At 36.7% G+C, this 24,997-nt stretch overlaps 1 protein-coding gene across 1 annotated transcript in view; it reads right to left on the bottom strand.

Annotated features, from left to right (window-relative positions):
* Positions 1-24,997, bottom strand: part of FMN2 (formin 2) — a 164,650-nt gene that overhangs the window by 123,786 nt on the left and 15,867 nt on the right. Inside the window, 3 exon segments of the mRNA XM_068155191.1 lie at positions 2,107-2,168; positions 8,870-9,017; positions 21,044-21,210. Of these exon segments, the coding sequence (XP_068011292.1) occupies positions 2,107-2,168; positions 8,870-9,017; positions 21,044-21,210 (377 nt within the window).

Here is a 24,997-nt window from a genome sequence, read left to right as displayed (position 1 = left end):
AATAAAAAAAAAAGAGTAAATCTGAAATATCATGATAGTAAGGTGTATAAGAGAACAAGGAATTTAGATGACTTTCAAACAACTTTAGATTTTTGGTTCTGTGATGTCCCACTACTAACCACAGTCTAGTTTTTATGTACTTATTTTACATTTATTAGATGCGCTTCTTTTTTCTTACTGCTAAAACTCTGGTTTTGTCTATCATGTACACAAAACCCAAGCAAACCTGAAAACTGAGTTAAAACGCAGAGAAAACTGCAAGGGTACCACAAAGATCAGGAGTATGATACAGAGGAAATTGGCTTTTGCCCAGAAATGAAGCTGTCAAATCTAAACATTAGAACATTCAATTTTTCTCTTCTTCCTTCACTAAAGGAGTGATGCCTAACAAAGTGTTCTTTGTTCATACTGGGAAGGCTAAACAAACATTGATCCTCTAGCATTTCAAAACCAGTACTTGAAATTGTTGCTAGTTTTCCTTATTTTTCCTCTACTTACCAATTCCTGTGCTTAGGTTTAGCACAGGGACCCCTATTTTTAGCTGTCATTTTTTGAAAATTAGCTATTTTGTACTCAAAAGAGCAGGCTTTAAAACTTTAGGAAATATTGCAGCAACACAGAAAAGTTATGTCTAACATTTTAAAGAAAAAGAAAGGTGATACATAAAAAAAGGTTCTTAAAATGCCCTGAAAATGTAGAATCCAGGCTCTCTGTGTTACTTGTACTTTTAATGTAAAATTATTCTGAGTGTTTTTGTTAACTGTCATAATTGAGATAAATTACCAGCATCATGTTACATATGCGTTTGTGTCAGTATCAACCATCTCCAGTTATTTAAGGAGCATGTGTAAGATGTCTTTTCCCAGAGAAGGGAGACAGAAGGCAGCTACAAGTAGACTTAATCGATCAGCTTCAAAACTTACATTAGGGCTCTCTTCCTTTGTCAGGTATTGAAAGAAAAGAGAAGAATCACCTATGTGGCTAACTTCAGGCAATGCTTGCTTTCTTCAGAAAAAAAAAATGGATAAACTGCACAATAGTAAAAGAGGATAGGCCTCCAACAGAAGCATTTCACAGTATTTTCTTACTTCAAGAAAGTACAAATAACACAGGAATTACCTGAATTCTGTAAAGGATTTACCTATAAATGGTAAAAATGTTAGTGTGACCATTCTACTTTCTAGACACTTTTATAGATTCAAATAGATATTGATAGGTAGAACACACTCAGCAATTTGGGACTGTATAGAACTAAACTGAACATATGAAAACATTTTATTGACACAAGTTCTGAAATTAAACAACATCGGCTATGATTTTCAAAATAAACCAGAGTGATGACAGCAAAAACCTTGAGATAATTTTCTGTAAGGTAATCATGCATTCAAGAGAGTTATTTTTGCTTCTCTTTTATAGAATGGTTTGGGTTAGAAGGGACCTTAAAGGTCACCCAGCCCCAGCACCATGGCCAAGGGTGCCTTCTTCCAGACTATGTTGCTCAAAGTCCCCATCCAACCATTCATTGATGATTAATAGTATAGAATGAAAGAAGTTCCCATCACTGTTGTCAGAGATTAACACTGAGCTCTAACGCTAGCAAATGCAACTTAGTGGTTGGACAACATAATAGGTTAATTTTTAAAATAACAAACGCCCCCAAACAAAACAGTCTGAAGCAAATGTTTGGTTGGTTGTTTTTTTTTTCAAGTAAGCCAACTACTGTTGATGTACACTTCAGTGGAGAAACAGAAATCTTTGCTACTGTTCACATGAAAATTTTTAGATTAGCCAACAAACAGATTTTATTTTACTGTTCCTTAGTAACACCTTCAGACCTCCAGAACCAACTGTCAGCTTTCTTCCATGTGAATTAACCAACAGAAATTTTACAAGAATTACTTTAGGCAGGAACCTCCAGTCTCTGTATACAAGATACACTGTGGAGCATGTTAGTATTTTGAAATAAAAATTTAGAATCAAAAGCACTCTTCCAAATGTTTTCATTCAGAACATTCAGTACATAAAACTGTTTTTAAAATGTCTGAATGGCTGCTTTACCCATCTTTGTAGAAAACTATAAATCAAATACATATTTTAGAATCTTACCTGTACCTGTTGAACGCTTTCTGTGTATTGTTTCTCTGTTTCAAGAACAGTAGATTTCAACTCTGAATTCAAAAAGACACAAAATTTAAATGTTTTATATATTGAAAACATTAATCTTTAACAATACACATTAAGAATTTCATTAAAAGAGCATTAGAAAGAAAGCAATGTAAAAAGTCTAATTTTCCAAATTATCCATCTAAAATTAATGAGACAGTTTATATTCATAAATAGAGCCAGCCTGAACTCAAATTGTGATATATGTATTATGACTCAACATTAAACACTATCAACTTGAAAGAAATCCATTTCTATTGTCACATTTTCTGATTCAGATAAAAAAAGTTACTTATGGTTCTATAAAACACAATCCACAGAAGGTCAAGGGAAGGTTCTTGTACTTTTTCTTCTCATCCAATACCATTAAGAAGTATTTCTGCCCTAAGGTCTGTTCACAAAGGGCCAAAAGAACTCGTGAGCAGAATGACTGTTTTCAGCTATTCTGTCTTTTGCTTATCCTCTTAGTGGCCTTTCTCTGCCCTGATGTCAGAATTTGAAATCTCCACAGTAAGACTGATAATGATACATCCCTAAATTCACATTTTAAAAGCATGTTTGATTGCAACTGGCCTTACTATTGCAAATACATTTTGCAAAATTTCAGTTTCATCCTAGCTTTATTAGTCACCATTTACAGCGTCTCAGGCTTACAAAGGAAGAGTTTGAGACAGTACACTTATTGTGTAAGGACACAGTCAGAGCTTCCCAGAAATTGGGTTATTCAAACTGAGGATATGAAAATAATTCACCTTTGTCTTGAATTCTACATTTTCTCTTTTGGGCAAAGGACCAGCATTCATCTGACTTCTGAAATTTTGATGACATTACTCATTTACAATGAACATGAAAGAGCACTTCATTTTAGTTGTTTCTTCAATTATTTTCTACTTTGCAAGAACTAACGAGTCCTGCTTGATATCTAAGAATTCACTCTCTTAATTACTGTTTTAAATAGAGACAAATAAATATTTATGCCAGAATTATAGTTTTTAAATTGAACAACAGGTCTCCAGTTGTCACTGTGAAAATGAAAAAAAAAATACATAGTGGGACTATGAATGTTTATCTGCACACTTGACCTGGAAAATGGACATCAAAACATAAGACACCCATCCCAACCCTTCTTTATATTAAAATATGGATAACAATTATTCTGTCCACCAATACTAATTTTTGAGAGCTTTTTAAAACAAACAAACATTTCCATGTAAACCAAACTTAAGCACAAAAGAAATCACATTAAAAGCCTGATTGTGCTAATACATATTTCAGTGAGACACACAGGCTGTACATTCCTGCATTTTTTCCCTACAGTGCTGTATTTTGAGTGGCTGACAAATAGAAGAAATTACATATTTTGTGCTGGAAATCACACAAGCATGTAATATGGTAAATCATTGTAAAGAATAACGAAGACTTAATTTTAGTTTATTTATGGAAGAAAGTGAGTATAGTTGTTCAAGCACAGGGACTGAATTAAAAGCTGTTTTCTATTCTGAATTTTCCACAGATTTCTTCTCTGATCTTAAAGAGTTCCTCTGCACCTCAATTTCCTTGACTGATAACTAGAAGACAAAACCTGCTAGAAAACATGCAAAAAAATCAAACCTAAACAAAAAGACTCCAGCACCTACATGGTACAAAGCTCTCTAACCATCTTAGTAGCTACTGCTGCTCATGCCTCCTTAACTGGTGAGTCTCATTTTGCACACAGAACAGAAGTCTTTTCATATACATGCTCAGAGAACTTGTGTCTCACATTCTTCTAATATCTTTTAAGGATATTAACATAAAGCAGACAAAATTATTGACCATTTGCAGGAAGAGTGAAACAGTTGTGGTCCAGAGCCTCTGGATTCAGAGCTCCTAGACATTTGGTCTCCTCACAGCTTTCTGACAACCCTGGTTCTTGAGAAATTGGACATACAAGAGGCAAGTTCCATTGCCAGTTGCAGTTACACTGCAAGGCTATCCCTTGAAAATTAACAATCCTCAATCTTTATTACTTTTTAAATTGTTTACTAAAAGAGAATTTCCAATCTCATCTGACAGAATTGTTCCAAATTATAAAAACCTGGATGAAGGTGGGTTGTTCTTCTAAATTAAAGCCAGATTCAGGGGACAAACCCAGTTAATTTTAAGATTAGCTTAACAAAATTCACCAAATACAAATGGATCTGCAGCAAACAGATTCTTGGTTTCCCAAAACTAAAACAAACCTCATCACTGCAACAAAAGAAAACAAACAAACAAACAACTACAATAGAGTTAAGGAAAGGGAAAAAAGTGCTACAGGACTAATAAAATCTCCCCTTTAACCCAGACCAAAAATTTGTATTTTTTTCCTCCCTCATTTTTAATTAAAATAAATGAAAGAAATATCTGGACAAGTCTAGCTTTGTAATAGACTAACTTAGATTCCAGGGTGTAAACCCACATGTTTATTGTGTTGAGACTGTCTCATTTTGCAGAAGTTGAGCCTCTGCCCAAGTGATTCAGACAGTCACATTGGAGACAGACTAGGCTCCAGTGCCTGCATACTTTACTTTTCCTATATGTGGAATAATGTAGTCAGCAAAGCACTAAAATAACTCAATTTCAAATATTCTGTTGTGTATAGACTCGGGCAACATGCTGGGGTGTGAGAGTGCTAGTGTCAAATACCATTAGAGGTGACAGAATGATTTTGGGTATTCAGGTGGAACATTAATGGCATACACATTGATCTCACTGATATTGACTCATTTTGTCAAAAAACTTTTCTGACTACAGAACTGGAAAATGGTTTTGGCATAAATATCTGCTGATGTGAGCCCTAATTCATATTAGGTATTTCCAAATATCTGTTTGTTAATAAATAGCCAACCAAAAACTCAAACCAAATCGACTTGATGAAAAAACCCAAAACTCCCTTGACCACATTAATAGGCCTTTTTGTTGCACCCAGCAGTGCTCCACATGACAGAACACACAGCAAAACTAACACATACTACATTAAACAGATTGTTTCTAAATTAACTAAGTAGTTAACAGATTACCTAATACTTTGTAGAATTTCCTCTTGCCTTACTTAAAACGTGAGGGCTTAGCACTGTCCTCATCATAACATGTATAATGAAAATAAAGACCCTACATCTAGAAATCCTGTTACATTGCTTTCTGTATGAATACTATTGGCTGAAATGGATGGTTTTGCTTAGAAACCATTGTTTGTGATGTTAATGGGGAAGGGATCATGCCCCTGTACTTGGAACTGGTGAGGTCACACCTCAAGTGCTGTGTTCAGTTTTGGGCCCCCGACTACAAGACATTGAGTTGTTGGAACATGTGCAGAGAATGGCAACAAAGATGAAGAATGGTCTAGAAAACAGGTCTTATGAGGAGTGGCTGAGGGAGCAGGAGTTGTTTAGTATGGAGAAAATGAGGCTGAAGGGAGACCTCATTGCTTTCTACAACTACCTGAAAAGAGGCTGTTGTGAAGTGTGTATGGGCATTGTCTTCCTAGTATCAGGTGATAGAAGGAGAGGAAACAGTCTGAGATTGTGCCAGGGAGGTTTAGACTAGATATTAGGAAAATTTTTTTTATGGATACAATGGTCAGAAAATAGAATAGGTTGTCCAGGGAGGTGGTGGAGTCGCTGTCCCTGGAGGTGCTCAAGACACATAGCTATGGCACCCTAGGACATGCTTCAATGGCCATCCTGATCTTAGGTTGTCAGTTGGACTTGATGATCTTGGAGGTCTTTTCCAAACAAAAAAAAATTCTGTGATTCTATTGTAACTGTTTCTTCCCTGCAGAAATAGTTACACATAATGCAAAATACAGCTACTCTGCACACAATAATTTAGATCCTTTACAGATGTTTACCCTCTCTACCTTTCAAAAGGCATTTAAACATAATATAGTTAGAAATCTTGGGGAAGGTGTTTATCCTTCAGGTTTCACATGAAAAGTGACTTACCTCCTTGTTCTTCCAGATGGCATGCATAGGAACAATCAAAAAGTTAAATTATTTTACTGCCTACATAGTAAACAGAACAATTATAATTTTTTTTTTTTTGTTGTTCTCTCTATGCCCTGCAGTGCAAATTCAGGCTGATGAACCCAAAATTTTAATAATATTTTTATCAGCACCTCAAATAAATTTTGAGGGCTATGTTCCATTAAGAAACAAACAGTCACAATACACAATTTCACATAAGACTTCCATTTTCTTAACACTTTTGCAGTTTTTGAGATGGCAGTGGCTAAGATAAGGAACAGGCAAGTACTGCAAATATTACATCTGTGTAGTAGGTATAATATTAAATAGAACAACATCAGATAGAAGCAAACCATGTATAAAATGAATACACTTTAAAATTATTAGCATTACCCTCCTGGTGGAAATACTCTTCCAAACTATTAAAAATAATAAAAGTCTTGACATCTAAAAATATTTTTGTCATTGGAATGGGCTGCCCGGGGAGGTATCACAGTATCACTAAGGTTGGAAGAGACCTCGAGGATCATCGAGTCCAACCTGTCACCACAGACCTCATGACTACACCATGGCACCAAGTGCCATGTCCAATCCCCTCTTGAACACCTCCAGGGACGGTGACTCCGCCCCCTCCCTGGGCAGCCCATTTCAGTGATGAATAACTCTCTCAGTGAAGAACTTTGTCCTCACCTCGAGTATAAACTTCCCCTGGTGCAGCTTGAGACTGTGTCCTCTTGTTCTGGTGCTGGTTGCCTGGGAGAAGAGACCAACCCCTTCCTGGCTACATCCACCTTTCAGGTAGTTGTAGACAGCAAATGAGGTCACCCCTGAGCCTCCTCTTCTCCAGGCTAAACAATCCCAGCTCCCTCAGCCTCTCCTCATAGGGCTTGTGTTCAAGGCCTCTCACCAGCCTTGTTGCCCTTCTCTGGACACGTTCAAGTCTCTCAATGTCCTTCTTAAACTAAGGGTCCCAGAACTGGGCACAGTACTCAAGGTGTGGCCTAACCAATGCAGAGTACAGAGGCACAATGACTTCCCTGCTCCTGCTGGCCACACTATTCCTAATGCAGGCCAGGATGCCATTGGCCTTCTTGGCCACCTGGGCACACTGCTGGCTCATGTTTAGGCAGCTGTCAATCAGCACCCCCAGGTCCCTCTCTGTTTGGCAACTCTCCAGCCACTCTGACCCCAGCCTGTAGCTCTGCATGGAGTTGCTGTGGCCAAAGTGCAGTACCCGGCACTTGGACTTGTTAAATGCCATCCCACTGTACTCTGCCCATCTATCCAGTCAGTCGAGGTCCCTCTGCAGAGCCTTTCCATCCTCTAATGGACCAACATCTGCTCCTAACTTGGTGTCATCTGCAAATTTGCTGGTGGTGGAGTCGCCGTTCCTGGAGGTGTTCAAGAGGGGATTGGACGTGGCACTTGGTGCCATGGTCTAGTCATGAGGTCTGTGGTGACAGGTTGGACTCGATGATCTTTGAGGTCTCTTCCAACCTTAGTGATACTGTGATACGGCAATTAGTTCTACCACAATGACAGCACTGTCACTGAATACAGTGTAAAATAGTAGATTACACAAAAATTTGAGTAGCCAAACAGTCCACTACTGCAGCATTCCACATTCTCACTTGTATCAGTGAAACGGATGCAGAAATGTTTCCTTGACCTCTATTAAAAGCTGCTTTGGTAAAAGCCACAGCATAAGCAGAATAATATAGTAGTTTTGCAGTTTTGCCTGCATCACTTATTTTGCTTGTGAAAGTGGGAATAAGCTATACCAGAAAAAGTAAGGTGATGTCATGATAAATGGTGTCGAGCACAGAACACTTTTCTCATGTCCCAGAGGAAGTGGTAGAGAGGTTCCAGAGAGAAGCAAATCTTAAATTAACTCCACCCAAAGCCTATAGGCAATACAAACAGATCTGCTGAAATAATTACTTAATTCTGCAAATCTGAGGGGAGGAAAAAAAAAAAAAAAGTAGTATGAATTGGAAAATTTGAAAACACCCAGTGGCTCTCCACTGAGGTCATGGGGATCAATGCAGCACAAAGTGTTGAAAGCCAGTGAATAGTAACACAAAGCTAAGCCTCCAAAAAGCTGTGGTGTTTACCCATCAACACTACTCAAAGACAAAGTTGGAAATTCTCTCCTAGATTCCTCTGTTTGCTACAACAGGGTTTTGTCTTGTTTTTATTTCTCAACTTACAAAGCTTTTAGTGTGTATATAGAAGGTTTCAGAAATTTGGCTGGTAGAGTAACCTTACAAATTTTAAGATAAACTGACTTTGTAAACAAGACCTCAATTTGTTTTTCAGATATTCCCTTCCTACCTCCCTGTCAGCAGGGAATGGCTGAATCCACAAAGGAATACCTTGCACCACTAGTAACTTTCAGGATACCATCAGTGAGATTCTAAAACTTTCCATATTTTTAAGAAAAGTCAAGTAGCCATATTTCATGGCTCTGAGGGCATGTAAAAGAACAAAGATCACACCTAGTAGATGTCAGGTGCACATCTTGGTTGTTAACAAAAAGCATGTTTTTTTGATGAATTTTATTAAATTCATAGTAGCTAAAATTTATGATACTAATCTAAGATCTGCAAAATCAGGTATTTGTTAGCAATTAATATCTTAAATTTATATTTTGGATTCTAAAAGACACCAGCTCCCCCCCATGCCATACAATGTATCTTGTCTGTGTCCAAAAACTATACCTTCTCCCTTAATTTTGAGTCTTTGTTCTTCATCTGGAGGTTTGGGTGGGGGCCATGCAGAAGGAATTCTTCTGGGAAAGCTTCCTTCAATGTAATCTGATGAATGTGTGGGTTGGCTAACTGCAGCCCAAGTATAAAGCTGGTCTTGCTGTGGTTATTAAAAGAAAAGAAAAAAAAAAGAAAAATATTGAGAATTTCATATAGCAAGATAAGCTCCAAATATTACAGATTTTCTTTCTGATACAAATAGTTCAATATCCCCTGCTGTACCAAGGCAGATTCTTTATATGCTCTTCATCTCCTGACAAAGACTTAATATAAATCTATATTAAAAGACTTCAATGTTTCAGTTTAATTACCTCTATTAAGAATAGAAAATCTAATCTCTTAGTTATTTACAGCACAATGAGATGCTAGAATACAGTTCAGTGCTTTCCTTTTGAGAATGAGGAACTCTGTCACTTCTTTCCTTAGAGAGATAACAGGTTTTATCCATCATGACTGTACTTTTTTTACATATGGTGAGCTTATAGGTTAGGGGAAAAAACACATTTCAGTCTGCACTCCATTTACTCTTTCTACATCAAATACAGAAGCAAGGAAAAGAAACAGAATTATTTCCTCCCCATACCCACCCCCCCCCCCCCCAAAAAAAAAGAAGTCCAAAAAAAAAAAACCAACCAGACAAAAAAAAAATCTGAGAGCTAAAAGAATTATCACTCCTCTGGGCTCAAATCTGATTATATCTTTATGACTCGACAGCTTTGAGTTTGATTCACTTATTTAAAGTAGGGGACATCCAGGTGGATGAGAGCTAGGGCAAAGATGCTTTAAGACATCAGAAAGGTTTTAGATGATGACAGTTCAAGTAGTTATTCTTGTGACTCACAGTAGGCATCCATATGTGTATCTTGTGATTAAATATTTATAACATTGTAAACTCCATATTATAGATAATTTTTATATATATATATTTTATTTTTTTTTTACACAGATACTACACAGTAAAGAGACATGCATCTGTAAGAGCAAATAATTTAACGCTTTTTTGGGGGTATAATCACTAGTCCATATGCCTAAGCTTCTGCTCTAGAAATGAATAGCGGTAAGAACTACAATATTTAATTGAGAAGAAGTTAGAGTAGACAAATACTGGTTACAAAGTAAAAAGGTTTTTTTACAGAGGGTATGTCAGTCAGGATCAAAGGCAGCACATTATATATTTCCAGCACAAAGAACATGGCAAAGATCCAGTCACGCACACAGACTTTAGATCTTTATATAAAGGTAAGAATATGGGGACAGAAAGGTTAATAAATAAATAAAATCATCAAATCATGCTCTGTATGTAGTTCTGAAAAATACGTTCCTTGAAAAGCCTATCCTTTTCCTATTGCTATGCTACTACATGTGAACATGCAAACAGGCTTGATTAATGCAGTTCTTTGAGTAGATTAATGTTTTTCCTTTGTCTAATTTCATTTTTTAAGAGGATCCATATTTTTGGGTTTCTGTCTAATTTCCCATACTGTGGAAGTAAAAAGGATGTGGACACATTGTGTAATGAAAAAGCACTACATTTTGCTTTTTGTCTTGTTTCTACACCGTTGAAATCTCAAAAGCACAGATAAAAATAAGATTAAAAAGAAGCCATCAAGCAAACAAGAAAAACATTGGTTTTGCCCACTCTTCTAACTTACAGCATCCAGGGAACTGAGGGAACAACAAGGTCTACAGGGGGTTCCATAAGTAAACACAGTCAAATTTTCAAAAGGATTACAAGTAGGGTTATAAAGCAATAAAACAGAAGACAACAGGCTGTAGATAATATTGACATAGCACAAATGAAGAAGACAAATGGTTAAACTGTTCCTGAACATGGTATTTCACCACGTCAGCTCCTGAAAGATATAGTACAATCATTTAACAACAAATTTTTGAAGTAGCCTACATGAATTAATATATCTGTATTTTAAAAAGTCATGGTGGGTGTGTCTCAATTATTGTACAGATGGGATGATGCATTATGAGAGTAATATAATCCATGAAGCACCTATGGTTTTGCTGATAGAATTTATAGAATATGAACTATTAACCGTTATAAAAACTGACATCATGCAACTTCACAACAGACTCCTAATCCAGCGTGTGAGATTTACAAATATACAAATGTGTGTGTGTTGGGTTTTGGTTTGTTGTTGTGGGTTTGTTTTGGGTTTTTTTTGTGTTGTTTTATTTGTTTGTTCTGGGTTTCTTTTCAGTCACTGCTCAACATAGAGAAAGATAGAGGAATAAATTTGTCATGTAATAGAAATCTACAAAGATAAACAGAAACTTGCAAAAGTGCCTTGAAGGGACTTGCACTACAGCCAAAATGTATCCGTGCTCAACTTAGAAATAGGGTGTTTAACAACTACTACATTATGTACAAATTTAAAAACTTAATTAAAGAAGTGTGGAAAAGTCTCAGGACAGAACAGTAGAAGGGTCTGGACTTTAAAATGATAGGCAATAAACTATCCTAAAGATGTAAAAGGATTTAGCCTGTCTCTCCTTTTCTGCCCTTCAAAATAAATGATCGGTTTGAAAGTCCTAATTTCTACATGTCCTACTGTTCAAAATCGAATTCTCTATCTTGTGTTTTCAGCTCCTTGTCACTTAATATATTAACCTATCTAATTTCTCCTTTTCCAAATCTGATAGTACCAGAAATGTGTATGATTACTAGAACATTTTGAAGAAATATGTAGCAAATTATATATTTACATACAAGTAAAAGAAACAAACTAATTTTAAAAAAATCATACTTGTCTTTATTTTAGTACGAGCACCCACAAGCCTGGATTTCCACATCAAACTTCTTCCCCTTTAATCTTTTCATTTCAGACTCATTTTTTACTAGGTATCTTTTTAAGTACAGCCAATGAATACTCTTACCTTGATCGAACCTTGAATATATCTGTATTTTGCACTTCATCTTGCTCAGATGTTTAAAGCACTTCTTTTTTTGAGGAGGGGAAAATAATGATCCCTGTCTTAGTTATTCAGGCTCATGTCTGGGCAGAAATTGAAAGCTTAAAGCTGTTTGAGTCCAGCACACCAAACATGATGTCAAGATGAGTTTTCATTTCCACACATCCTTACACAGCACTTTCCTGTGGTTCTTAAAACTGCAGGGCATTTGTGCATGGGCAAGGCAAACTGCCTGCAGGATTTGATGATACCTAATCAATAGACATTTTGCCACTTATGGATGATGGTGTTTAGAATAGAGTTACAGAGAGTTAGGTCTATAGTTTAATTCGCTCTCTTCCCAGCCAGCTCTCAGTAGGCACAGAGAATGGCTTTTTGTTACAAATATTCATTCTCAGGTACCACAGTATTAAATTTCAGGTACAGGTTATATTAAATATTAATAATATTTCATCATTGCTTGAGCTAAAGATATGCTTTCCTGCTAATCTTTAAAGATGCAAACCAATGCTGTAAAATATTCAAAGTGAGAGCCTCAAGCAAATTACATATAGACAGAGGCAGGCAGACTCAGAACTAGAGTAATGAGCTAGACTTGCAAACATCAGAAAGCATAATACCAAATCTTGGGCTTTCAGAAAAGAGGTCACATGTTTTTCACACAGAGAGACTAGGTTTTTTCCAAAGGTCAAAGTCTGAATTACAGATTACTATATCCCCCACTGCAGGAATATAACGTGCAATTTTGAACTTGTGCTTTTAGAAGCTGTATTGCTCCTGAAGATAACGCAGGTAATATGACCTTCTGTTCAATACCACTTCTGGTTTTAGTCAACTTTATCTGCTTCCAGTTAGCCATTGTAAGAAATGCTTAAGAGAGGTACAAGCAATAAACTTATACAACTGTTAAAACTGGCTGCAAAAGCATAAATCAGCAACGTGAAAAATCAAGGGGGAAAATCTGAGGAGAAGTATTTTGACAGTTTTCAAGGAAAAAAACAAAAAAGTGCAGTCAGATCATGTATGGCGAGATAGGAAATGTGGGGCAGTACAGAAATACACTGCTGTTAGGAATAGCATCTGCTCTTCAGCCCAGCACACAAGGGAAAGCACATTAGCAGTTCATATACACTTACTTATGCTAACGAACTGGTGCTAAATTCCTTGATGGCTCCTGTGTTGATCCAGGATGGAATCAGATCCTATCTTGCAGAGCATTTATTTTCAAAGAAACAACTTGAGCATTTTTTCACTATAACCCCAAATATGCAAATTTATTCTGAAGAGGGTAGGACAGGAGGGTTGGCATGTCCACAGGCAGGTACAAATAGGCCAGGTGTAAAGACAGAGTGGTAGCTACAAGAGAGTTGCTACTCATCAAATTCAGTCTGGATGTGGACAGCCTTCCAATGGGAAGAGTGGAGAATGAAAAAAGTATAACTGTATTTAAGATGGAACTAGGTAAATTTTTAGGAGCTACATTTTATGGTGCTTGCAATAAACAAGGTCCAGACTATGTGACTGGTGTTTTCCAGACAGAGAGCTCCAAAGAGTTTTCACATTTTTGCATACAACTACTTGTCTTTTAAACTGCTTCAGATGCATGAAAGGAATATTTTTTTTTTTTTTTCAATTCAGGAAGTTGTACACACCCTCTAAAAATCAAAGAAAGCCAACTGCATGTTCACACTGCAAATAAATACTTAATTGGACAAGCAAGGTTTCAGTTGGAGGAATTAGAGACAGGCTACCTCAAAATGCTCTTATCAGCAGGAGACTGCTTTATTTTAAGCAGCTTTTAAAATAAAGAGATCAATACTATCAAGAACAGGGAAAGTGATTTATTTTTGATGATTGCTTCAGTAACAAAGCTCTGTATGACCGCTGATTAAATGTAACATTTAGCTTGTACCTTTGGCTGTACTAGTGAGCACAGATGTCTACCAAGGCTGAAAAACACCAAGTCAGTCAAAATACTGCAATATATGTCTGAAGTAACATGAATTAAATTAATTAAATTAATTAAATTTGATGCTTGTTTTTTACTTCAGTAGTTTGTATTTTTTTTCAGAAAATTAATTTTAGAATACTTCAATTATCAAAACCCCATTCACAGCCTTACAGAATAGTAGAAGTTGGAAGGGACCTCTGAAGATCATCTAGTCAAATACCCCTGCTAAAAGAGCACCTGACCAGGTAGGTTTTAAATAATTCCAGAGAAGGCAGCTCCACAACCTCTCTGGGAAGCTTGTTCTAGTGCTCTTGTCACCCTCACAGTAAAGAAGTTTTTCCTTTGACTCAGATGGAACTCCTCGTGTTCCAGTTTGCGCCTGCTGCCCCCCTGTCTTGTCAGTGGGCACCACCAAAAAGTCTTCCCTCATAAGAAAGATACTCTATTTCTCTAATCATCTTCATAGTACTCCACTGGACTCTCTCCAGTTCCTTGAAATATTGCTTTCCCATGAAATTACTTCAGTCTCTTGAACAAAACTGGCTTTATCCCATCAAACTTTGCTCAGGATTAAATGTCATATCCTGGGTATATGATAGGCTAACAGAGCCAGTAGTCCTGTATTTAGGCCTCAAGGGAAAAGCTAATCAGAAAACTAAAATTTCAGATTTCCACATCTATTCTCATTCTGTTACAAAGTTATTGTTTTGGTTTTCATATTCTCCAATAAATTCTACAAATAATATAACTAAATAGTTTGAGCTAGTGAACTTATGACAAACTTTCTTTAGAAAAGGGCAGGAAGGTTAGCCTTCTATACAGAATACAGAATTAACCAGGTTGGAAAAGACCTTCAAGATCATCAAGTCCAACCTATCACCCAACACCATCTAATCAACTAAACCATGGCATTAAGTGCCTCATCCAGTCTTATCTTAAACACTTCCAGGGATGGTGACTCCACCATCTCCCTGGGCAGCCCATTCCAATGGCCTATCACTCTTTCTGTGAAGAATTTCTTTCTGACATCCACACGGGACACAGTACTCAAGCTGTGGCCTAACCAGTGCTGAGTACAGGGGTAGAATGATTTCCCTGCTTCTGCTGGCCACAGTATTCCTGATACTGACCAGGATGCCGTTGGCCTTCTTTGCCACCTGGGCACACTGCTGGCTCATGTTTAGGTGGCTGTCAATCAGCACCCCCAGGTCCCTCTCTGTTTGGGAGCTCTCCAGCCACTCTGACCCCAGCCCGTAGCTCTGCATGGGGTTGCCATGGCCAAAGCGCAGCACCCGGCACTTGGACTTGTTGAATGCCATCCTGTTGGACTCTGCCCATCTGTCCAGTCGGTCGAGGTCCCTCTGCAGAGCCACAAGTTCTGGATTGAGGAGCACTGCATTGGAAGCTGAAGTTTACTGTGCAAATCTCATGGAATGTGTCAGGGGTCATCAGGTGGGAAGAACTCTCCCCACAAATTGCTGTCACAGGCACAGTTTGGAGCTACACATTGCACAGAAAACCACAGAATGGCACTTGGGCAAGAAGCTATGGCAAACAGGTAAGGAAGTGAGAATGCATACAGGAATGGAAAATTATAAAATTGTGAGACCAGCTCCTGGACATTTTGAGTTCCCCCACTGCTTGAATTCTTCAGGATTGGTGAAACATAGCTAGATCCCCAGTGGTGGCTATCCCTTGCTTTTCCTCCTTTCCTATACTTTTCTCTTTGCACATAGAATTGAAAGTATGATTAAAGCATCTTTCTCAACCAACAACTTGGTTCTGTCTTGGTTTCATTCAGAGGATCCTTAGAAGAACCTTCTGTCCTATGACAGTAGGTTGAGAAATGAGGCAAGATCCATCATTAGTTGTTTTCACACAGCTCTGCAAGAAATTAGATTCTGAAAAATTTTAATTTAAAAAAAACAAACTAGCTTAATTAGAAATTTCTTTTCACTTCTATTGCTTTAGTAAAGGTGATTATTACTATTGCATAAATTTTTGTGAAGGTGATTATTACTAAGGCATTAATTTCCTCTTGAAAATAGAGACATGCAATGTATACAGATACACAGATGTACACACAGATACATCTCTCACTATATTCTCAGTTCCAAGCTAGAAGGAGGACATTGTGTCATGGCTGCCATTTTTAAGAACATGAACTAATGTACAAAAAGTCATAAAGTGTAGTGATCTTGAGGTGACCACCACCTTCACGCCATGCACAATGATTCCGAAAATTTTAAACAGGTGGTGTAACTTTAACATCCAGTATGTGCCTCTTGAATCAGTTTTGCAACATAGCAAACAGATAAATAATGTTTACTGCAAAAAGAAGCATGAAAACCTAGCAACATCCTACATGCAGTATTCCGCAACTGAAAGTCTGTACAGTAATATCACCACAAGTAAGTGGTAAGATAAAAAGAAATAAAAAAAGAAGGCTAGAAGACTGCAGGACCACATCAACCAACTATAACATAAATATGCAATGAAAATACATTAAAAAAAAAAAAAAAAAAGAGAGAGAGAGTCAGGATACTTCAGCCTAATGATTGTCCAGCTGTTTCCATTTTAATACTCTCAGGAATATTCAGACTTGCTCGCACAGAAGACAAAGTGATTGGTTAGTGGAAAAGGAAGACATGGAGGCTTTGGTTTAGCCAAACTCAACTGCTGTGACAACCTGCGTGAACAATCTGCTTTCTCTGCTTTAGTCCATAATTTTCACTTTGCTTGTAAAGTCTTATTCCCCACTGACATCCAATATATTGCTGTGACAAATTTCCTAAGATGGGAGTACATACAGTCTCACACATTTTATTCCAGAGCATTGAAAATATGCTTGAAGAAATGATGCATTGACAGCTTTATGCAGCACTTTGCAAGAGGATTTCTCCTAGCTGAAGGCAATTCTTGAGACAGTTGCTCTTTGGAAGCTGGCCAGTGTTATTTTGGCTCTCTGATTTCTGAGAGAGAAGCATGTCTGCAATCCATTTAACAACTAATTTTCATGACTGGTGTGAACAGTGCAAAAGTTAAAAATAAGTAAAATCATCATGTTGCTGAAGACTCCTGCATCTTACCTGCAAAGTCCCACCATATGGTACCATCCATCCATAAAAACAGCAGTGTTTTTATTGCTTTAAAACCCTTTTACATCACCACAGGTGGCCAGGAAATACCAGGAAAAGAGCCATTTTTACATTTCCCATTTATGCTAACTGACTCTCTGTTTCCTTGTGGAAGTGTTATTTCAGAAATGGAAGACAACCAAGTCAGGCATCATAATTAAAAATCTCACAAGGAACAATCATCATCCCAAACTGTTAAACATACCTTTCCATATATTCATGTCATATAACAGTAAAGAATATAACCATTGAGTTTTTCCACTGTAAAACATGCTGAAATAATTTGTAAATGTTGAAGGTATTACAAGCAGTAGTCAACACAATAACAACATTAGAAAAAAAGTAAAATTAAAAATATGTAAATAGAACTATCCCAACCCAATCAAAGTGACGTCAGAAATAATGATTAAAACTTATCATGCATTTCAGATGCATATGGAAGAGGATAATACTGATTAGTGCCACCTTAAAGTAGTTTCAGTACTTTCAGTATTCCTAAGGTTGGAAGTGACCTCAAAGATCATCAAGTCCAACCTGTCACCACAGACCTCATGACTAGAATAGGGAGGACAATACTGCCCACTGCAGGCTTGAACTCACAACCTTCCCGTTAGAGGGTTTATGTGCTACCAACTGTGCCACTTTTCCAACTAATTGTTGAACCCTACAGTGTGCAGTAGAGACTAAGTTTCTCAAACCAATTTTATGGTATGGATACCAAAGTATGCTCAATTTTCTTCTCAAAAGAACTTTCAATATGACAATAGAAGTAGTTTATCATAAAAGAATTTTGGTTCTTGGGTGTTTTAAGAGAATTTATGAGTTGTTCAGAAACAGCACTCAAAAGTATGTGGAAAACTTGTCAGAAGGTGGGGGCGGCGCAAAGGCAGGACTCTGCAAAGAAAGGGTCCATGGCTTAACACTGTAGTGTGAACTGCTAAGTGTGAAATTGAAAGTCATAGTTAGAGACTAGATACCCATAAGGTGTAGTAGTTGCAACTGCTGAATGGAATACAAACACCAAGTACAGTCAATATTACTTAATAGTACTATGAAGGTAAATAAAGTTTTCTTACATTGACTGGAAATTGCCAGCTGCTTCTGTTGGTATATGAGCAGTTTAAACTCTAATGAAAGATGATCATCTTTCTAAACCTATCCATCTTCTAGCTTCTGTGATACATCATTAGCAGAAGAAACCGCAGATAAAATCTCTGCCTATTGAGAACCATGATTCTCCAACAGGTGGCTGCAAAACTGCCTCTGACAACATTCCTGCCAAAGATGCACTATTTAGTCAACTCAGCCTTGTGTTTTACTCTAAAAAGGTAATATGCTAAAAAGCCTAGAAATACAGCTTCACTACAGAAATGGTATTATTTAATTCCATAACAGAGTAATTTGGGACTCTGTTTTTCACAAAGTATTTCACAAAGTATTAATTTCTTACATATTATTCAGTTAGATGATATTTTGTTTTAATCTGAAGCTTCAGAAGTTCTCTTGAACAAGTCACTATTGCTGAAAAGGAACAAAATGTTAAAGGCAAGTAGGCAATAGTTGTTCAAAAGGTAACCAGTTTTTCAGAAAATACTCTGTGAATAAGCCTTTGCTATTTTATCTTTCACATTTACTTGCTTGGCCATTCAAAGCAAATTTGATTTTTAATTTTTATGTTATGAAATGCTAGTGGAAGAATGAGAGATTGTAAAGACAGTCTGACAAGTAAGAAGTCATGACATCCACGAGGCAATAATTAGCAGCCTCTCCAGGAGATGAGAAACTAACAAACAATGTGTTGTATTTCTAGACAGCAAATTTGCCATGGTATGTTTACTTACTAAGATACTCTTTAGACTGTAAGACTATGGAAGAGGTGCCACAGTGAAAATTTCCAACTCCTTCCCAGCAGCAAGCATCTGAAAAATTCTAACCCTGTCTACTTCTTACTTTTAAAGCTTTGTTCAACTTTTAGTTTTCATATATAATATTTTATTCTGGGTTTCTGCCACAATCTGTTTCAAAAAAAAGGAACTGATAAAATGGGTCAAATGATAAAAATGTAGAAGTTTTAAAATGTTTGAAATACTTATGAGAAAAGTTTCTATCCTTTGAGCTATGACTTGGAATTTGATGACAAAAGTCAGAGATACTGCAGGAACACACCATTTCCAATCATCATTAAACCTATCAAAAAATCTGACCAAGTTAAAGGCCTCTGAAAACCAGATACTATCCTCAGCATAAGTGTTATGACAGCCACTAGTGCTCTGAAGATTAATGCTTTCATTGGTTATTGGTCCTTCATGTGTGCCATAAACTAGCAAAGGAACAAACAACATGTCCACAAAGCATAACCTGCATCAGAAATACAAGTGCTAAGAATTTAATTTAAACTACCTTCCAGAAGCCATTATAATACTAGCCCAGGAAAAGACGAGCTGTGAAAGTTGTCTTTACACTTAATATGTTGCCTAGTTGCAGTCAAACAATGTGGAAGAGAAAGAAGCAGGATCCAATGAGAGAAGAGGTTGCATAAACTAATCTAAACTGGTGAGGGAGAGGCCAACGCTGAAGCCTGGAATATCTTGTAAGAAATAAAAAAACAGATCTCTTGTGTGTTACTGACAAAACAGACATCAGGTTTGTATATATGATTGTAAGAGAGGGAGAACTCAGCATTAGCCATGTTAAATTAATTAAATTCACTGGAGAAATTCCATGAAAGGAGATCTGAGTGAGAGAATAGGACTGTTAAATAGTCTGTTTATATTCATCTCAAGCCATGAGCAACAGATCATAGCATGAACAAAACTCACTGAATTATTATACCTAACATCTTTAAAAAACACAAAGTCTGTTGGACCACATTTAAGCAAAAGGGGAATAATGGATTTTATTTAACATAAAAATAGTAAGTTAAAGCTCAGAAATGGAATCAATCACAACAGGAGATAAGAGAGGATTCAAGGAAAGATTTCAATGGAAACAATGTTGACAATTCTGGGGGGGGGGGGGGGGCGGGGAGAGGTGGGACACAAATCTAATGAAGTGAAATAAAAAGCTTTATAAGAACCAGACTAAGTAAAAAATCAGAACAGTTGAGTAAGTCACATCACAGAACAAGCAAGCACCAGAGCCAGAAGTAGGAGAAAGGACAAGAAACTTGCAGATAAACTTGTCTGGGACCTAGACAGAGTTGCAAGACCTTTGCTGGTGGCAGTTTGAGTTGAGTGTAAAGGGTTAGAGGAACTACAGGATGATTTTGTAGATAAGACAGGTTGTCTAGAAAAGCCTCTAAGAATTCATTGGACAAATTTATTCTACCTATTTTTCCTTCACTGGTTGTGTTAAATACTTCTTGACAAAAGATGAAAAAGATTGAAAGAGTTAAAAAAACTGATGTTATCTCATGTCTATGCCAATCATTTTTTGAGTATTTCTATCCAAGCTTCAGCTTGATGTGTAGAATAGGGATGATGACTATTCTGATAAGTTATTAATTAGATTTAATATTTGTCCATTATTTTGAAGTTAATAAGTCAATAGAAAGAGCCTGATTATCTTTGGTCACGTAAATCAGTACAAATAAATGTCAAAGATCATAAAAATAAGCAGACTGTAAAACTTTTTGGGTTGCACAGTATCATACAATAGAAAGACAATCTAATGTTGAATTCATTATCCAAGAGGAAGGAAAAGTATGTTAAGTGATGTTGACACAATGGTTTTGTAACTCTATGCAAACACCACCAATAAAACATTCTGACCAGATATCCCAAAGGAACAGATACCACTGCAGCTGGAATACCAGCAAATTTGCACAGATCCCTGCACTATTTTGTATCAAAAGTCTTTTCAGGGGAAAAAATATCCAGTGTAGACATCACATTTGGATTCTGTAAAGTTTTGTGACATGCTGTTTTCTGTTGTTCCTTTAATTTATATTTTTGGTGAAGCAGCTACAGGATTGAAATGTTAGTAGTCCTATAAGTAACTTTGCTTCAGAGAAACAGACTTAATGAAAGCAACAGATAAAAACTACTATAGAAGACTAGAGATACAAGTTTAAAAGTTAAGAAATTAAACCTTTTAAAATATTTCAGTACTTACATCAAATGTAGGTGTGCTTTGCTGAGCACTCTGATTACATGGTTCTCTGAAGCAGTCGGTGAATGGAAGCAGAAGACCCATTGCAATAATGCGAGAACATAGCTTTTCTGCTTCTTCTTGTGGTGCATTTTCCTGCTGGCTGAAGAGCTTTTCCAGCAGAGTTCGTCCTGTCAAGGTGATGAAACAGATCCATAAGAATTTGTAGCTGTCTACAGAACAGAGATTAAGGCACTGCAATACATATAGAAAGTCTCAACCATTAGAAGTATAAAACATGAAGAAAAAAAATAGCTGAATGTCATAAGCCTTTAATATAAAATTTTACTATATAATATTTTGAATAGATATGTACCTAATTAGGATATTTGAAAAAAATACGTTGTGTTGACTGCACTGGGGAGTAGGAATGAAAAGCATGAGATGCTATTGTAACATCAATCTCCTACTGCTTTATATTATGCAATTTTCCTGATGGGAAAACTGACATACTATTGAGAAAAGAATTAAGTTTTTAAAAAGAGTGTCATAACAAGTTATTACAGAATCAAGTCTCCCAAATGTTGGAATGAGTCTTTGTTTTTTGAAAGATAAAATGATGATAATCTTTAAGAAGTTGTGCTCCATTTCTTTGCAGAAACTCTTAATAAAAGAATAACAACAAAAAGCAGAATAATAGCAAAAAGCCCCAATATGTATAGTGTTTAAAATTTCATTTAATTGCCGAGTGCTCCAAACTAAAATGCATTGCCACAAGAAGCTGTTCAGAGAAGTAAAACTTTTTAAGGGAGAGAAGAGATTTATTCCAATGTTGGGTTAGATATTGTGATCAAAGTTTTTTCTTCATTATCTCACCAGAGCATGAAAGAAGGAATAATTTATAAGCATCTGGATGAAATTTAAAAAGGATATTGAAGTAATGTATAGCCCAAAGTTTCTGTAATTTTTTTTTTTTTTTTTTTTTTAAATTAATAGAATCATAGATTAGTTTGGGTTGGAAGGGATCTCCAGATGTCAGCTAGTCAAATACAGACTAAAATAAACAATACAATAAAATGTTGGAAGTTATTCCTGAGATTTTCCTCCCTACATCTAAAGATCTGATAATTTTCAATGATTAGAGTCCAAGTTGCCTAGCTTTTTATATAGGCACAATACAGCCCGTTCAAGGGGATAAACTTATACAAGTTTTGTTGTATCCTGATTTTCCTCTGTTCCTTGATTTCACTACCTATAGAATGATGCTAACATAAAACTCTTATTCAATACATCCATCTATTTAGCTAAAGATACAATTTTGTTGTTAAATTTTCAAAATCATTCATTAATTTGAGACAGGCTTTGTTACTGATGGATAAGGGCCATGATTTTTAGCACCAATTTACCCACAACTGTAGCAACACACAACAATCTCCTTTGTGAAGAAAAGCAACAATATAAAGCCATGAAGGTGAACTGCAGATAGTGAGCTATCTGCTAACAGGTGGTTTTGTGAATTGATATAGTGATTTTTCTTTTGGGGTAGTGGCTGCTAATGCTTAGTGGTGCTGTAAAAGATAACTAAAAATAAACTGCCCTAGCTACTGCCCCCTCTTACTGCAATTAATGGATTTCCCTAGCTAGAAATACTGAGTTCTATAAATACTGACTTCAAACTATATAAGCAAGTGTTAGAGAAAAAAGAGGGAAAAAAAAAAAAAAGGTACAAAACTGTCCTCACACAGGCACCAGAGAACCAATAGGAAGCATCTCTATGGCAAAGCACGTCATGTTACCATAGTATCGCCTTATGTCACTGAGTAAAGAATCACAGAATCACAGAGACTGCAAGTACTGAGGATGTATGGGGAAGTTGAGGCTCTACACATCTATAGTGAACAGAAGGAAACATCATAATTAAAAAAAACCCAAACACCACAGGAAGAGCACTCTGAACACACACACACACACACACAGAGGATTATGCAAGAAAACCACACATTTTTCTCTGCTATGTTAAATATTCAATCTTTTGGATGTCAGACTTGATATATCTATTTTTCTGTCTGGATGTTTCAACACGTAAATAATCTTCATATGTTTACACAGGCTGCCCCTGCACAGCCAGAAGCAGAACAGCCCCCTGCCTTCTCCCTCCCTTTCACTTTAACCTGATTAACAGACAAAATCTGTAAATAGAAAATAGGAAATGAGCCCTTTGTTTATCTTAATCCATTCATTAATTTGGTAATTTTTATAGCTCTTCTTCATATTCTTGCTCGAGATTGAATACTTTATTCAGAATCTTAGCTGTCATTGTGTCAGTTCAATTTGTGCAGTTGTTATTACTTAGTCATTAAGTATTGTCTAAACATATTTTATATTGTCTGAATGCTAAAGTAAGCATATATGTTTTGAAAGACTTTAAAGAACTTAATTTGTCTCTCTCTTCTCTGCATTATTTGTATAATTTTGTCCATCTGAACCTGAAGTGTTCTCTCCAATGTATTGGTAGTTTTGGAATAAACAGGATAGTAAAATATTTACTTCTATTACCTGCAGGCTTTTAATCTAAAATAATAAATTGCTTAACTGTAACTTTAGTATTATTAATCTGTCATTTGAATCAAATATGCATAGAATAATAAATAAAAGTTCTCAACATATAGGTAATAATGTTTAGATGAAACTGTGCTCTAACATAGCTTGCTATGAGAGCACAGAAATCTGAATGACAGAAATACATTTTGCCAGTTCAGTTAGCGCATTTTACCATATGCAAGCTGAAAAAATTTCAGTTTTCTGTGCATAAAGAAATAGCTGAACTGTAAACAGCTATGAAAAACATCTCTGTATCAACAACGAAGGAGTTACACATTTAGAACATTTACTAGGAAGAATGTTAAGCCACTGAAGTTTTGATAAGCCCTATCTGGTTAGGTCATCAAATTCAGTGGTCATTACATAAGTTAGAACCACCCATCAAATATAAAAAGTAGCCAAAGTTATTGAAAGGACAATATTTATTTTCCTTAAAGAGGAGTGAGGAGGTAAAAAAACCCAAAAAACCCCACAAACAGCAACTAAATAAAATGTACCAACACTTGAGAATGACACTCCTTTCCTTGAGACACCACCAACCATACTGCACTGCCCAATGGAGTCACAGAATCATAGAAGGGTCTGGGTTGGAAGCGACCTCCAAAAGGTCATCTAGTCCAACCCCCTCTGCAGTAAGCAGTGTTATCCTCAGCTATATCAAGCTGCTCCAAGCCCTGTTGAGGATCACCTTGAATATCTCCAGGGATGGGACCCCAACCACCTCCCTGGGCAACCTGTTCCAGTGTTCCACCACGCTCATGGTAAAAAACTTGTTCCTAGCATCCAATCTAAATCTGCTCTTCTCTAGTTTGAAGTCATTGCCCCTTGCCTTATCACTGCAAGCTTTTGTAAACAGTCTCACTCCATCCTTCTTGGAGGCCCCCTTTAGGTACTGGAAGGTTGTTATTAAGTCTCCCCAGAGACTTCTCCTCTCCAGGCTGAACAGCCCCAGCTCCCTCAGCTTGTTCTCATGGCAGAGATGCTCCAACCCCTTCATCATTTTCATTGCCCTTCTCCAGATCTGCTCCATCAGGTCCACATCCCTCCTGTGCTGAATGCTCCAGACTTGAACATGGTACTCCAGGTAAAGTCTCACCAGAGCAGAATAAAGTGGCAGAATCACCTCACTCAATCTGCTGGCTACTCATCTTTTGATGCAGCCTAGGATGGGTGTAATGTTTCCTTTCTTCCAGTTACCAGGGACTTCACCTGACTGCCAGGACTTTTCAAGTATCATGGCAAATAGCTTGACAAGAAGTTACTGGAGTATTCTACTTCCCGACAGATGAAATTATTTTATATGGAAGAAAAACCTTTAAAAGGCACTGTTCACCAAGTAGTTCCACCCTCATTAAGGGCATGTGATATGTGTTTCAC

The sequence above is a fragment of the Melanerpes formicivorus genome, unplaced genomic scaffold, assembly GCF_026170545.1.
Source record: "Melanerpes formicivorus ecotype bairdi unplaced genomic scaffold, bMelFor1.0.p_v2 SCAF_2, whole genome shotgun sequence".
Taxonomy (NCBI): domain Eukaryota; kingdom Metazoa; phylum Chordata; class Aves; order Piciformes; family Picidae; genus Melanerpes; species Melanerpes formicivorus.
Note: the sequence above shows the minus strand (reverse complement) of the source record. Positions and strands in the feature narration are given on the sequence as shown.